We start from the raw sequence: 17,007 nt of genomic DNA on the forward strand, positions 1-17,007 counted from the left end.
GAAATTAGTCTGTGTAGTTACTAACCCTTGTGATAGTGAGTGGAGGATGATATGAAATTAGTCTGTGGTTACTAACCCTTGTGATAGTGAGTGGAGAATGATATGAAATTAGTCTGTAGTTACTAACCCTTGTGATAGTGAGTGGAGGATGATATGAAATTAGTCTGTAGTTACTAACCCTTGTGATAGTGAGTGGAGGATGATATGAAATGAGTCTGTAGTTACTAACCCTTGTGATAGTGAGTGGAGGATGATATGAAATTAGTCTGTGGTTACTAACCCTTGTGATAGTGAGTGGAGGATGACAAGCCCCTTTTTAGCTTTCAACTCTTACCCACTTTTAGAATAGTTGTACTATAATAATAATACTCCCCTGTATTGTACAGCCTACTGATATGAATACATACACTGCTCAAAAAAATAAAGGGAACACTAAAATAACACATCCTAGATCTGAATGAATGAAATATTTTTATTAAATACTTTTTTCTTTACATAGTTGAATGTGCTGACAACAGAATCATCAATGGAAATCAAATGTATCAACCCATGGCGGTCTGGATTCGGGGTCACACTCAAAATTAAAGTGGAAAACCACACTACAGGCTGATCCAACTTTGATGTAATGTCCTTAAAACAAGTCCAAATGAGGCTCAGTAGTGTGTATGACCTCCCTACAACACCTGGGCATGCTCCTGATGAGGTGGCGGATGGTCTCCTGAGGGATCTCCTCCTCCTTGTCAATCAGTGTTGCTTCCTAAGTGGACAGTTTGATTTCACAGAAGTGTGATTGACATTGTGTTGTTTAAGTGTTCCCTTTATTTTTTTGAGCCGTGTATGTTATTTTTTTGAGTCGTGTATGTCACCCGGTACAAACAGAAGAGGACTGGCCACCCCTTTGAGCCTGGTTCCTCTCTATGTTTCTTCCTAGGTTCCTGCTTTCTGGGGAGTTTTTCGTGGCCACTTTGCTTTTTATATCTACATTGCTTGCTCTTTGGGGATTGAGGCTGGGTTTCTGTTAAGCACTTTGTGATAACTGCTGATGTAATAATGGCTACATAAAATACATATTATTGACATGTATATCACATCAACTGACTGGTTCTTCTGATGTTGTTCGCACAGGAGACAATGTTGAGACATTCTCTACATCCAGAGAGCAACAGCAGCAGGAAGATCACAGAGCTAAGAGGTCTCACCACTGCCCACATTGTGAGGAGCTTTTCCCAATTCTATCAAAGCTAAAAATACACGTGAAAATACACACAGGAAATAATCTGTATCCCTGCTCTGACTGTGGGAAGAGATTCACAACAGCAGGGTCTCTGACAGTTCATCGGAGATTGCACACTGGAGAGAAGCCGTACTCCTGCTCTGACTGTGTAAAATGCTTCACAACATCTACACATCTAGAAGTTCATCAGAGAACACACACAGGAGAGAAGCCTTACTCCTGCTTTGACTGTGGGGTGAGGTTCTCCCAACGGTGCACCTTAAAACAACATGAACGTATACACACGGGAGAGAAGCCTTACTCCTGCTCTGACTGTGGAAAGAGTTTCTCTCTACTGTGCAACTTAAAAACACATAAACGTAGACATACAGGACTGAAGCCATTCCCCTGCTCTGAATGTGTAAAATGCTTCACGACATCAACTGAGCTAAAAGTACACCAGAGAACACACACAGGAGAGAAGCCTTACTCCTGCTTTGACTGTGGGGTGAGGTTCTCCCAACGGTGCACCTTAAAACAACATGAACGTATACACACGGGAGAGAAGCCTTACTGCTGCTCTGACTGTGGAAGGATTTTCTCTCAACCGGGCCCCTTAAAAAGACATGAACGTATGCATACAGGAGTGTAGACATAATCCAGCTCTGACTGATTACAATGCTTCACAACATCAGGTCAGCTAGAAGTTCATCAGAGAACAGACACAGGAGAGAATCCTTACTTCTGCTCTTAATGTGGCAAGAGTAACTCAAGTGAAAGTCACCAAGTAGAATACTACTTGAGTAAAAGTTTTTGCTTGTAAATATACTTAAGTATTAAATCTAAAAGTATGAATCATTTCAATTTTCTTAAATTAACCTCTACGGGTTGGGTGTCCCTAAAACTGTGACTATAATGACGTTGTAAACAACAGATTTTCGAGGACATAGACATGTCTTTTATATGGGCAGAAAGCTTAAATTCTTGTTAATCTGCATTGTCCAATTAACAGTAGCTATTAGTGAAAAAAATAGCAGGCTATTGTTTGAGGAGAGGTTGATACAATCACCCCTGAAGGTAAATAGTATACTTACATTCAGTAATGTTGCTCTGATTTGTCATCTAGAGGGTCCTAGAGATAAAATGTAGCATAGTTTAGTTTGATAAAATTAGTTTATGTTCAAATGTAGGTACCGGGTTCTACATTTTGAACCCCTGCTGTCTCTTTGCGTCAGGCGCTGAGCTACAGGCAGCTAGATTTGGGTATGTCATTTTAGGTGAAAATGTAAAAAAAAAAAAAAAAATTTTAAGGTAAGATCCTTAAAAGGTTTTTAGGTGAACCAAATAACACAATTGTTTTTTAAATTACGGCTAGCCAGGGGCACACTCCAACACTATTTACAAATGGACCATTAATGTTTAGTGAGTGCGCCAGATAAGAGGCAGTAGGGATGACCAGGGATGTTATCTTGATGAGTGTGGGAATTGGACCATTTTCTGTCCTGGTAATCATAAAATGTAACTAGTATTTTTGGGTGTCTGGGAAAATATATGGAGGAAAAAGTACATTTTATTTAGGAATTTAGTTAAATAAAAGTAAACATTGGCAAAAAATATAAATGGTAAAGTACAGATACCCCAAAAACACCATGCCGTGTGTCAGCATTGCAGGGTGGTGGTGTGAAGGCGTGTGGGGTGTGTTTTGAGGGCACACATTGTTCAACTTTTATCAAGGGGCCCAATGTTTGAATACCACAGGATATCTAAACATCATTGCCAATCAAATTGAATTTGTCACATACACATGGTTAGCAGATGTTAATGCGAGTGTAGCGAAATGCTTGTGCTTCTAGTTCCGACAATGCAGTAATAACCAACAAGTAGTCTAACCTAACAATTTCACAACAACTACCTCATACACAAGTGTAAAGGGATGAAGAATATGTACGTAAAAATATATGAATGAGTGATGATACAGAACGACATAGGCGAGATGCAGTAGATGGTATAGAGTACAGTATATACATACAGTGTAGTGGGGAGAACAAGTATTTGATACACTACCGATTTTGCAGATTTTCCTACTTCCAAATAATGAGAGGTCTGTCATTTTTATCATGGGTACACTTCAACTGTGAGAGATGGAATCTAAAACAAAAATCCAGAAAATCGCATTGTATTATTTTTAAGTAATTAATTTGCATTTTATTGCATGACATAAGTATTTGATACATCAGAAAAGCAGAACTTAATGTTTGTTATAGAAACCTTTGTTTGCAATTGCAGAGATCATACGTGTCCTGTAGTTCTTGACCAGGTTTGCACACACTGCAGCAGGGATTTTGGCCCACTCCTCCATACAGACCTTCTCCAGATCCTTCAGGTTTCTGGGCTGTCGCTGGGCAATATGGACTTTCAGCTCCCTCCAAAGATTTTCTATTGGGTTCAGGTCTGGACTGGCTAGGCCACTCCAGGACCTTGAGATGCTTCTTACGGAGCCACTCCTTCGTTGCCCTGGCTGTGTGTTTCGGGTCGTTGTCATGCTGGAAGGCCCAGCCATGACCATTCTTCAATGCTCTTACTGAGGGAAGGAGGTTGTTGGCCAAGATCTCGCGATACACGGCCCCATCCATCCTCCCCTCAATACGGTGCAGTCGTCCTGTCCCCTTTGCAGAAAAGCATCCCCGAAGAATGATGTTTCCACCTCCATGCTTCACGGTTAGGATGGTGTTCTTGGGGTTGTACTCATCCTTCTTCCTCCAAACACGGCAAGTGGAGTTTAGACCACATGACCTTCTCCCATTCCTCCTCTGGATCATCCAGATGGTCATTGGCAAACTTTAGACAGGCCTGGACATGCACTGGCTTGAGCAGGGGGACCTTGCGTGCGCTGCAGGATTTTAATCCATGACGGTGTAGTGTGTTACTAATGGTTTTCTTTGAGACTGTGGTCCCAGCTCTCTTCAGGTCATTGTAGTTCTGGGCTGATCCCTCACCTTCCTCATGATCATTGATGCCCCATGAGGTGAGATCTTGCATGGAGCCCCAGACCGAGGGTGATTGACCATCATCTTGAACTTCTTCCATTTTCTAATATTTGCGCCAACAGTTGTTGCCTTCTCACCAAGCTGTTGCCTATTGTCTTGTAGCCCATCCTAGCCTTGTGCATGTCTACAATTTCATCCCTGATGTCCTTACACAGCTCTCTGGTCTTGGCCATTGTGGAGAGGTTGGAGTCTGTTTTGATTGAGTGTGTGGACAGGTGTCTTTTATACATGTAACGAGTTCAAACAGGTGCAGTTAATACAGGTAATGAGTGGAGAACAGGAGAGCTTCTTAAAGAAACTAACAGGTCTGTGAGAGCCGGAATTCTTACTGGTTGGTAGGTGATCAAATACTTATGTCATGCAATAAAATGCTAATTAATTACTTAAAAATCATACAATGTGATTTTCTGGATTTTTGTTTTAGATTCCGTCTCTCACAGTTGAAGTGTACATATGATAAAAAATACAGATCTCTACATGCATTCTAAGTAGGAAACACTGCTGATTTTGCAGGTTATCAAATACTTGTTCTCCCCACTGTATGTCTGTTCCATTTTTGGCGGGTCAATTAAGGAAGACATCCTCTTCTGGAAACCAGAACAACAGGATATCTTTAAAAAAGTACTGGACAGTTTTGTGACATCAAATGGACTTAGGTGGTCAAGATGTGTTGGTATCTGTACTGATGGCGCGAAAGCCATGACAGGGAGACATAGTGGAGTGGTAACGTGCGTGCAACCTGTTGCTCCCGACACTACTACAGTGAAAATTGGGACCTTTTGTTAACATGAACAACACATGTGGGAGAAAGATGTACATATAGGGAGGAACATAATACTGTAACACAAGAGAAAGATACACTTAGAGTGCATTTGCCATTCTGGTAAAATGCATTGTCTATTGTATAGGACAGGAGGCCAAAGCATAAGCCTATAGAATAGAGGAATGTATAGTATTTTTAGTACAGCCGGACACACTAAAAACAGAAGAGACAGTCTGCTGATCCTAGATAAGAACACGCATACAAAAGAATGCATTAAGCTAAGTGCAGGGACAAAGCAAGCCTATAGAATAGAGTAATGTATATTATTTTTAGGACAAAGCAAGGTTCTTGCCACCATTATAATCTGACGAAAAGCAGATATGGGCGTTATTGGGCGTGAACAAGCAGGAAGCCTGAACTAAAAAGATAATGGTAGGCAGAAGAATTAGGGGAAGTATGTTTATCTGCATATGGGTTGGACAGGAGCCGGGGCTCTGGGAAGCGGTGTGTGTTCCGCGGACCATTCCGGCTTGTTATACTTTGTATTAAAAGCCTATTTGATTTCACAAGTTCTTGCAAGTGTCATATTTGAACCGATTTTCCACGACACACACAGGTCTTTTCATCATTGTATGATTTTTTTTGTGTGCAAATGAACTCAAGCTTACGGAAAATGTTGAATGTGATCTAGCGAAGCACCTGATTTAGTTTGGTGTGCAAATACGCAGGTACTTTCCTGAAACGGATGACACAAACTAAATTTGTTATCCCTTTCATGCCCTGCCTCCAGTCCACTTACCGATATCTGAACAAGAGAGCCTCATCAAAATTGCAACATGCGGTTCTGTGAAAATGTAATTTAATCAGAACCTACTGCCAGATTTCTGGATTGGGCTGTGCTCAGAGGAGCCTGCCTTGGCAAATTGCGCTGTTAAGACACTGATGCCCTTTGGAACCACATACCTATGTGAGAGTGGATTCTCGGCCCTCAATAGCATGAAAACTAAATACAGGCACAGACTGTGTGTGGAAAAGGATTTAAGACAGAGACTCTCTCCAATAAAACCCAACATTGCAGAGTTATGCGAATCCTTTCAAGCAAACCCTTCTCATTAACCTGTGGTGAGTTTTTCACAATTTTCAATGAGCAAGTAAGGTTTTATATGTAAAATTGCTAAATAAAGAGACAAATTGATTATTATTATTATTATTTGTGCCCTAGTCCTATAAGAGCTTTTTGTCACAACCAGGCTTGTGTAAAGTGACAAACTCACACTCATTCTTATGTTTAATAAATGTATTGTATAGTGTGTGTGTGTGTGTGTGTGTGTGACAGGCTTACAATATTTGAGAGCGCGCTGACCCTGTTGCTAGAGGGGGTACGCAGCTGGAGGTTGAATGTTTTGAAGGGTTATGGGACTATAAACATTTTGGGAACCACTGGTCTAGATAATCCCAGTTCCTGCTGTGTCATGCTGATGGGAAGACTAGGGTATGGAGAAAACCATGAGTACATGCATCCATGCCATGTGTCAGCATTGTAGGCTGGCAGTGATGCTGTGGGGTGTGTTTTCAGGGCACACATTGGGCCCCTTGATAATTGTGGAGCAATGTTTGAATGCTACAGGATATCTAAACATCATTTCCAATCAGGTCCATCCCTTTATGGCAGCAATGTATCCAGCTGCAAATGAATGTTTTCTGCAGGATTATGCCCCAAGGCTTGTCCATGAATGGTTCCTTGGGAACCATGACAGGGAATTCAGTTTACTGCAGTGGCCTGTCGAGTCACCAGATCTCAATCCAATTGTGCATCTGTGGGAGGAGATGGAACGAGCTATTCGGAGTAGATATCCACTCCCAGCCAACCCGACACAACTGTGGGAAGCATTGGAGTCATCATGGCCCAGCAACCCTGTGGGTTTCTTTCCACACCATGTGGAGTCCATGGCCTGACGAATTGAGGCTGTTCTAAGGACAAAGGGGATTGCAACTCGATATTAGGATGGTGTTCCTAATATTTTGTATACTCAGTGACAAAGAATTATTCAGACCCCTGGACTTTTTCCACATTTTGTTACAAAAATTCCTCAATCTACACACAAAGCCCATAATGACACATTTGAAAACAGTTTGATTTTTGGGGGGCAAATAATAAATAAGTATTCATACCATTTACTATGGAGACTCAATTGTTCTCAGGTGCATGCTGTTTCCATTAAGTATCCTTGTGATGTTTCAACAACTTGATTGGAGTCCACTTGGTAAATTCAATTCAAACAGGCACACACCAGTCTATATAAGGTCCCACAGTTGACAGTGCATTTCAGAGCATAGTGAAGCATGGTGGTGACAGCATCATGCTGTGGGTATGTTTTTCAACGGCAGGAACTGGGAGACTAGTCAGGATCGAGGGAAAAGTTGAACGGAGCAAAGTACAGACAATGACTCTAAGCACACAGCTAAGACAATGTTTGCAAAAAAAACTGTTTTTACATTGTAATTTTGGGGTGTTTTGTGTAGATTGATGTCATTAACCAATTCAATTAAAATCACTGTTGGTTTCTAAGAATTTGTAAGATCCTTATTTTCATAGACTGGTCCCTGTCTATTTTATCAAAAATGAGCCAATAGCATTTATTCTCGGAGCGTGCTGTCCATAGAACCATGTATAACAGCTTATATAAACCTATGACGTCATAGGGTTTCAAATGTCTTTCCTCCTCTCGACCAGGACAAAGCAGGTTCAAAAGTTAATTCCAACCTACTAAGCGCACACTCAAGACACACACTATATCTAGATTAGCTTCCGAAGTCTCACCATTATCTATCACTACTTGACAGTTCCAGATAACGGATAAACCTGGAGAGGCTCTCGCTGTCTTATTTGATCGCCACAGAGTTATAGTTGAGTCGGTTCAAAGGTTAATAACCCTCTTTGCTTACTTAAGACACACACACACATTCCTTCCTACACAATGGTTATCATTTCCAATTACCCCTTACCCATGCTACATAATTTTAGTTCCAAAGAAAGAGGTTATTAATCACATATTGTAAAACATGGTAGAGTTTAATTAGTTCTAGTTTTATTTAAATGTAGATATTGTTTAGTCATTATTCATAAAATGCCTAACAATTTGATGAGGGAAAAAACGATTTAATACATTTTATAATAATGCTGTAACATAACAAAAGGTGGAAAAAGTCGAGGGGGTTGAATACTTTTTGAATGCTATGTTTGTACATTTATTTGTTCTGGGCAACATCTTCTCTTGTGTATAGTTGTAAATGAAACAAACTGTTTTAAATTATATGGTGTCTATATATGAACCAAATTTGATCCCATTCACATTCTCACAAACAAATGGCCCACACTGTGTACATATAATTGTTGATGTCCGATGGTCATTCTTATGGTGGGTTGCAAGATGCAGGATCCTTCCAAGTTGAACCCACCAGAGGGGGACTGTCATGTCGGTCCTGTGAGGATCAGGTTACAGTGGATCCCGGTTCTACAGAGAGATCTCTCCCTCCCTCCCGAAGAGGGGGAGAAGTATAGAGGGATTGATGGGGGGGGTTTATGACCTCACGCCCATCGTAAATTATAATGCAACAGCCCAACTCCATTCTGTTCTCTAATGTGTGAGACTGGAATGTCTGTGTGCCTTAGGAAGAGTTTACAGCCCAAAACTACACAACATCAAATAAATGGACATGTATATTTGATGAGCCAAATGGTGGAAACAATGATGGATGGAATATGAAAATGAATGTCTATTCTATGATGTTCTTAAGTTTAGTTGAGGATGTTATAATGAAAACATTAACTTGAAGAGTTTTCATAATGTGATTTGACATACTTTGTGTAGAAAATATGCATATGAAAGAGAATGTTTTGGTGATGATAGGACTGATTTTAGTTGTCTAAACGAGATCATAGAGAATCCTAATACCTTGTAACAAGCTACGCCCCAGGGAACCCAGAGAGTGTGTCATAAAGATGGAAACGCCCCTTTCTACTCCAGGGTATAAAACATGAGTTAAGAATTTACATATCAGACTAAGTTGACCACGCGCTGCATTACGTCCACATATACAGTGCCTTGCGAAAGTATTCGGCCCCCTTGAACTTTGCGACCTTTTGCCACATTTCAGGCTTCAAACATAAAGATATAAAACTGTATTTTTTGTGAAGAATCAACAACAAGTGGGACACAATCATGAAGTGTAAAGACATTTATTGGATATTTCAAAAATTTTTAACAAATCAAAAACGGAAAAATTGGGCGTGCAAAATTATTCAGCCCCTTTACTTTCAGTGCAGCAACCTCTCTCCAGAAGTTCAGTGAGGATCTCTGAATGATCCAATGTTGACCTAAATGACTAATGATGATAAATACAATCCACCTGTGTGTAATCAAGTCTCCGTATAAATGTGGTATGGTAGTGTGGAATTAAAATTACATAGGGGGCCTGTGGCTCCGCAGATCCGGGCCCGTCACCGGGCTCATGTACGACACGGGCCCTGGTGCAACCACACCGGCTGAAGCTACGCCACTGGGTGGTATACAGAAGATTTGGTAAAATACCAAGTCCATATTATGGCAAGAACAGCTCAAATAAACCATTTGTAACAGAATTTTAGTTAGTCCAACATAATGCTTTATGCATAGAGCTTTGCTTTCAGCACCTTGGAGTGAATCCTTACTAACGCTGCACCTGGCTATCAGCCACAGGAGCCTCGTCTGGCAGCTAATTCGCCCTCATTTACTGCCTTTTAAAAAAACATATCTGATATGGCTGACTTGCTTAAACAAATATGGTTTCTACAGACTCCTTGTGGATTTGTGTAAGTCGATAAGAACCGCCTAGTTAAATTAAGGTTAAATAACAATAGAATATGTACATGGTAAAATCACCACTGTAAAGCACACAGGGTGTTCTCTCTTTAGGCCCACCTTCCTTTCTGAATCAGACTCCAGCCTCATGTCTGCAGTGGAACATCTACTTCTGAAAGTACCATGGTTAGATTCATCATGACATCTCAGATTGAACTCTTTGCAAACAGCAACAGTCTCGTTACAAAGAAGACACACTGGTTTGAAATTGGAGAAGTACGATGAATATGGGTGATCAAATCCAACAGGTGTAGTAGACCTTACAGTGAAATGCTTACTTACAAGCCCTTAACCAACAATGCAGTTTTAAGAAGAAAAATAATAAATAAAAGTAACAAATGATTAAAGAGCAGTAAAATAACAATAGCGAGGCTATATGCAGGGGGTACTGGTACAGAGTCAATGTGCAGGGGCACTTGACTGCCATTCCCAGTCAAGGTAATTGAGGTAATATGTACATGTAGGTGGCGTTATTAAAGTGACTATGCATAGATAATAACAGAGAGTAGCAGCAGCATAAAATAAGGGGGGGGTCAATGCAAATAGTCTGGGTCGCCATTTGATTAGCTGTTCAGGAGTCTTATGCCTTGGGGATTGAAGCTGTTTAGAAGCCTCTTGGACCTAGACTTGGTGCTCCGGTACTGCTTGCCGTGCGGTAGCAGAGAGAACAGTCTATGACTTGGGTGGCTGGAGTATGTGGTGGAAAATCGTCTTAGAAATATAACACTTACAAGAACTTGTGAATTCAATAAAGGCTTTTAATTCAAAATATAATAAGCCGTGCTGGTCCGCGGAACAGCCAACTTCCCTGAGCACTGGCTCTGCTTTTATACACATACAGCATATGAGTCCATCCCACATGCAAATGAAGTTACTTTCCTCAGTCCATCTGCCACCATTACCTTTTAGTTTAAGCTTCCTGTTTGTTCACGCCCAATAACGCCCATATCTGCTTTCGGTTAGGTTATAATGGTGGCGGGACCCTTTCATGTCCTAAAAATAATATATGTCCAGCTGTCCTATGGGCCTATGTCTTTGGCCTTTGTACTTATGTTTAGCTTGGTGTGCTCTTTGGTATGTTGCCCTTATTAGGACTAGTAGATTGTGTGTCCCTCTGACATTTGTATGTACAGCTTATCCTAAGCACTTATGGCCTTGGCCATTGTACATCTGTATGTTCCGTTCCATCTAATCTTTGGTATGCTGCCCTTTCCAGATTAGCAAATGCACTTAAGTGGCGCCTTCTCCTCCTGTGGTCTGATTAGCAAGGACATGTGTACATCTGTCCCTTTATGTAACATTAACTCCCACAAGTCTTTGACCATTTTTAGGGCCTTCCTCTGACACCGCCTGATATAGAGGTCCTAGATGGCAGGAAGCTTGGCCCTAGTGATGTACTGGGCCGTACGCACAACCCTCTGTAGTGCCTTTGTGTCTCAGGGTTCGATTTTAAGATAAAATGCTAATTTAGATTTGTTTATTTCACATTCATTAAGTAGATACTAAAATAACCTTCAACTCTTTTTCTTCAGCTTGTCAAGTCTGTTTTTGTTCTGTCTCACACCACATTTTGACATTCTTCTTTATATTACACTTTTAAAAAGTCTTGATAATTACAAAATATTTAATGCACCTGTTTAAAGAGTCAAATACATGGAAACTATATATATATTAGATGTGCATAAGCCATTTGATACTTTCTTTACACAAAATACAGTCATCTCTAAGTAGACAAGTAAATTACATGACAATCTTTTTTTTCAAACGTTTGTACTTGGTTATATGAATAGTGACAGTGGAGCACATGGATGTCATGGAGTCTATTTGGTCATTACCAATAGGCTATAATTTCATCAAATTATGTTAATTTTTGAAATTGTTTTAATTATGTGTATTTAGGGTACATTGTATGCTAGCTGTTCAACTGGAGTTAGCATGCTAGAATCCCTGCTATTTATGAACAAATGTCGTAAAATTGTTATTCCCACCGCGTCATTACTACCACATAATGAACTGTGATTGTAAGGACAGAATCTGGTGGTAATGACTAAATGTTTTAGTTCATACATTTTTACTTCCTGTAAGACCTGAGAAGACAAACAAATGACATATATGATCATGGTTCAGTTGAAATTGAACACTAAATAAGACCATTACATGATGTATTATGTTAGGATGGTTGAGTGATTTTGATGTCTATTCATGTGACTTACTGTGACTTACTATGGTTATTACTGGGTTCGGGTTAAATATCAACATTTAGACATGACAACTCACTACGGAGTTACTGGGTTATTACAGGCTGGCTAAACCGCTCGCGTCGCCTGCGCGCACCCCGCTAAAGCGGGAGTTAATGTCATGTAATGCTGAGAAAACATAGGAACAATAATTACATTAACAGGATGTAGAGATGATGTAATCTAGTGTATTTGTTTCTTCAGGGAAAAACAACATGCCAATGATTACATTAAGTTAATGTACATGACTACATTAGCTGAGGTCATAATTACATTTGTGACATCTGGACATACTAATTACAAGAGTAAGCGGAGAGAAAATGGTAGCAAAAATGACCAACATATGAAACATGGAGTATACAAACATTAGTTATATTTGGATCAAAACAGACGGACAATTTTGGGCGAAATAAAGTCCATGATGGATGGACCTGATATCGCGGAAAATGGCAAAGCCAGCGTGAAATTCCCATTTAACCTGTAGATGTTGGCTTTTTTCAATGCAGGATTCTACATGCAGGAGTTAGTCGGTAGCGTGGTGTGTCTGGTTTTGGGGAGGGAAATATGGCGAAGCCGAAGTGCTGTTCGAGTCTGGTGGCTCCAAGTTGAGTAAAATTGGTAAGAATGAATTGAATGGAAGACAGAGACGACGAAAAATGGATCAAACGGGCCAAAAGTTGTAAATGAACATCGGTTTCTTATGGAGTGCGATTCATCAACAAGTGTGTATTGTTGGGAGATCATTTGAGGTCAGGAAGATGGTAAAGGAGGCATTAGGAAAGGTAGAGTCAGTCAGAGTGACCAGTAGTGGTTTTGATTTCATGCGTCTCAGAAGAGCAGAAGGAGAGAGCATTGTTTTTTGGAGCAGGGCACCGATAAAATGTGTTATATCTGGAGTTTCGGTGGAAGAGTGAAGAGTGTCTGCCTACTCATGTGATGCTGCGATATGTAAGATACGCAGTGAGAGCGATTGTGAATAAACCACTGCAGTTATGAAATTGATAAAATAATGGCCATGTTTCAAGTGTGTACCGACGGAATATTTTTTGGTATTTATTAGGATCCCCATTTAACCACTGCAAAAGTATCAAAATTGTCCACTTCTCTCATTGACTTCTCAAACCCAGGCTTGGTCCGCTTCACAAGCGTTCTCTGAAGTCTCGCGTTGTTTGCGTCTCTGGGTTTAGAAACTGGTAGTGGGGAAACAGTAAGTTCCACGCAGGCGCACATCATTCTTCACAATAAAGGACACGCCAGAATTGTGCAGTCGAGACCACAACTTTTGTGTACGTTTCAAATGTATTTCTACTGGTATGTAATAGCACGTTTTAATATCTTAAGAACACGTCATAACATGCTAGGTAACAAATACGTCAAGTTATTATCACGTTTGGTAGAAGAAGAAAAATGTGCCAAACCGCGTGAGTGAACGTGATCACTTTTTTTTACAATTGACATAGATACTCTGGGTTTGTCTGAGTGGATGTATCTCGTCAAGGTAATCTCATTAAGGATCAAATAATTTGAGATTTCTGGGTTCGTTTAACATGTCGTTTTTGGTTTTGTGTAACGTTAAAATTCACGAGCTGGTAAAATGGCGGCTCCCTCTCGGTCTGCATCAACGGACTTCAGTTCAGGCAGTGAGGGTGCAGCAGAGACCATTTTACGGTTCCACTACTGTTTTGGAGATAAATGTAATGATTATCAGTTTTCTACACGTGTACTAATATTGAGACATTCAGTTGTTTCTGTCCGTCTATAAATGTTACTATGGTGTGAACGGAAATAATATTGTTTTTTGATTGAAATAATACAGTGAAGACAAGGTTATTCAGGAAAATAGTACATAGTGCTGCCTGAAACATACTGCAACCTTATACTAAATGTTTTTTGAGTCATTTATGTCAATTCAGAAATCTACTATAGATTTAAGTTCTGTAGCCTAATATAAAGTGCATACTTTGTCTAATGTGAATGAACTTGTGTTTTGTTGTCAATGCTTAGCTACCAGATCTATTGAAATGAGATCAGTGCTTGAATTGGACAGGAGCTGAGTACCAGCACCTCAAATTTCTACCGCTTGAGCTCATGTTCCTCTTCTAGAGAATAAAGTGCCAGAACTGTCAAGAGTAACTTTTGTATCCGTTTCTATTTATTACTGCTGGCCGACTCAGATTAAGCCTGAGGCTGGTAACATCAACAGTGAGGACAAACCCAGCCTGCCTCTTATTGGGAATTTACCAGTAAATGTGTGCACATTATACATCTTAGAGTAGTCAGCAGAATAAGTGCACTCTATATGTGTGTCTAGGTCATTAGGCACTTTTAAACATGCACCTGTCTTGGGAGTGTGCATATCTGTCTATTTTTGTACCATTGCTATGAATGGAATCTATGCCCTACATGCACCTGTCTTGGGAGTGTGCATATCTGTCTATTTTTGTACCATTGCTATGAATGGAATCTATGCCCTAATGTGAAACCAAGCTAAAGTTAGTGCAAGGCAAAAAGATAATGGTGGCTAAATGGCCGAGGGGATGAATCATTAACATAAAGAGGAGTTACGTAAGGAGGAAAACTAACAAGTGTATGCCAAGTCTGGAAAGACACTTGCTTCATGAACCAGCTCGGGTTCTATTACTTTGTAATAAAGTCTTTTTGAACTCACAGGCTCCGGTATTTCCACGACACTCTCCTTCCACACTGAGTCCAAACCTACAGTCACTGGGTCCTGATTGTGACAGTGGAGCCCATTTTGAATTGCAGGATCCAGAGATGGCATCAGTGAAGCTGGAAGACTGCAGTCAAACACTGGAACTGAATGCCAACATTAAAGATTAAGAAGAGGAGGAGAAGATTGCGAAATCTGTTTCTCATGGTAAGAGCAGGTTCTAAGTGTGTGTTGTTTATGTCAACTTCCCACTGTGCATGAAAAGTTGCGGTAGAACTGTTTCATTATGAACTGTTTCAATGAAAAGGTAGATGTTGTTTCATGCTACTGACTAGGGATACACAATATATCGGTGAACATATCAGGTGTCTAGTTTAACGCTGATGTGCAAAACCGATGTCAAAGCTGACGTAAATACCTACCAATATAACGTAGGTACATGACGTAATGAACTCGCGTAAACATTTGCGACACAGCATTCCCATCCTAGCCCACCATGTCTGCTGTGTGGATCGAGCAGTTATTTGAAAGAGTAAGAACATTTCAGCTGAGACAACTCGAAGGTAAAATCTGTTAAAGCCAAGAAATGGAATTCGTTGCCCTTGACAATCAACCGTTCTCTGTCGTGGGTGATGTTGGCTTTCGCCGACTGGTCAAGCACCAGTACACACTAATGTAAACTCGCCCCATTCCGTACAAATGTGCGCAACCGCAACATTCAAACGAGGCTGCAAAGAAAACTAATGGGACTGTAGCGACTGTGTTGACTTCAAATTCTGGGGTGTGAACTACGTTTCTATGTAAGCGTTGATAGACATGGTAATTGCTCCATAGTATTGGAGAAAAGCTGAAAAAACGGACCCTCCGTTACATCGTGATGTGTCATGCTGTAACGAAGAGCATGCATAAAGCAACTATTTTGTCTTACAATCTCTCTCCACCAGGTGTAGCACTTCTCTCATCGTTTTAAAAACAAGAAATGGACAGTGATGGGGGTAAGGAGGGGATACCTAGTCATTTTTTGTGTCATCATTGCATGCGATCAGCATTCTCAAAGGCGCTGTTTACTTCTAAGATCACTTTAGCACTGCCCTAAAAACCCTATTCAAATTCGACACAAACCTTCAAATAGGAATGTAATAAAACATTTATATAAACTCTTTATTGTGTTTTATTGACATTTTAGAGGCGATAAGTTGGACAGATCGAGTGAAAAAAAAAAAGCAATTTTCCCACACAACATCTCTCCTTCTCACTATCACGCATTAGTTTTGCTTCCCCACCCGCCATTTAAAAAAAGACCCCACAGGGCTCATTGCCTGCTTGAATTATGCAGAAACGGGCAGCGTTTACGCCATGTAATTGGTAATGTTGGAAAGGGGAGAAATTGTGCTTTACAATGGTATTGACATTACAGTTGATCTGGAAGTATTACGCTTTTGGGGCGCTAAAATAAGGGTAATTGTACGGACCAAGGCGATGTACGAGTTTACGTGAGTTTACGTTAGCACCAATACAACCAGCCTGAAAACAATAGCTAGGTTGCCACTTGTTGTTCGCCTATTGAAATTGAATTTCAGTTCATGAAAATAAACAGTTAGCCAGCTACTTAACCCTGTTGCCCAAAGCTTCTGTTATAAGCAGCCAACTAGCTTCATCTGGTTAGTGAGGCTCGACCGGACCAGGGTATGTGTTGTGAAGCTAGCCACAATAAGGATTGGCACAAAAGTGGAATTGGCTGTTTTCAAAATAAAGGTATGTCATTGATAGTGATGCAAATGATTACAAATAGTAGAATTATGCCCTACCTTTACTTTGAAGGCTAACTGCAAATTCCACTATTGTGGCTAATCCTTATTGTTGCTAGTTTCACATAGATGGGTCCAACCACCATTAATCAAATAAGAACCTTCTTATAAATTAGGGCTATTTTAGATAATGATACCTAGCTATATAGTTAGCTACCTGACTAAAGCTACTGAAACAGATTATGTCGGTTTGCGAAGTTTTTGGGGAAGAACATTGTTTGCATCCATGAGTTAGCTAGCTTTTTTTATGACCAGCATCAGAGCATCCGTTTTGATGAATCGTTGACATATGAAATTCGAGTGATTGTGTAATCAATGTGTAATAACTACGTAAAAAAAATATGAACGCGTAAAATTTTGACGGGCA

General features: G+C 40.3%; 1 protein-coding gene and 1 long non-coding RNA gene across 6 annotated transcripts in view; both read left to right on the forward strand.

Annotated features, from left to right (window-relative positions):
• The window catches only part of LOC118370515 (zinc finger protein 239-like), a 57,857-nt gene extending 51,638 nt beyond the window's left edge, over positions 1-6,219 (forward strand). For all 5 annotated transcript variants that reach the window (XR_008109229.1, XR_008109228.1, XR_008109227.1 and 2 more), the window contains one exon: positions 1,126-6,219. Coding sequence is in view for 2 of the 5 variants with exons in the window: in XM_052505253.1 (XP_052361213.1) it covers positions 1,126-1,865 (740 nt within the window). In the remaining 3 variants the exon portion in view is untranslated. The remainder of the gene's footprint in view (positions 1-1,125) is intronic.
• A 7,141-nt stretch (positions 6,220-13,360) lies between these two features.
• Positions 13,361-15,992, forward strand: LOC118370526 (uncharacterized). Its single transcript, XR_004822811.2, has 3 exons — positions 13,361-13,472; positions 14,832-15,039; positions 15,777-15,992. It is a non-coding gene; the product is annotated as an uncharacterized LOC118370526 (long non-coding RNA).
• Positions 15,993-17,007: the final 1,015 nt, after the last annotated feature.

This window comes from Oncorhynchus keta, unplaced genomic scaffold (genome assembly GCF_023373465.1).
Source record: "Oncorhynchus keta strain PuntledgeMale-10-30-2019 unplaced genomic scaffold, Oket_V2 Un_contig_229_pilon_pilon, whole genome shotgun sequence".
In the NCBI taxonomy this organism is placed as follows: domain Eukaryota; kingdom Metazoa; phylum Chordata; class Actinopteri; order Salmoniformes; family Salmonidae; genus Oncorhynchus; species Oncorhynchus keta.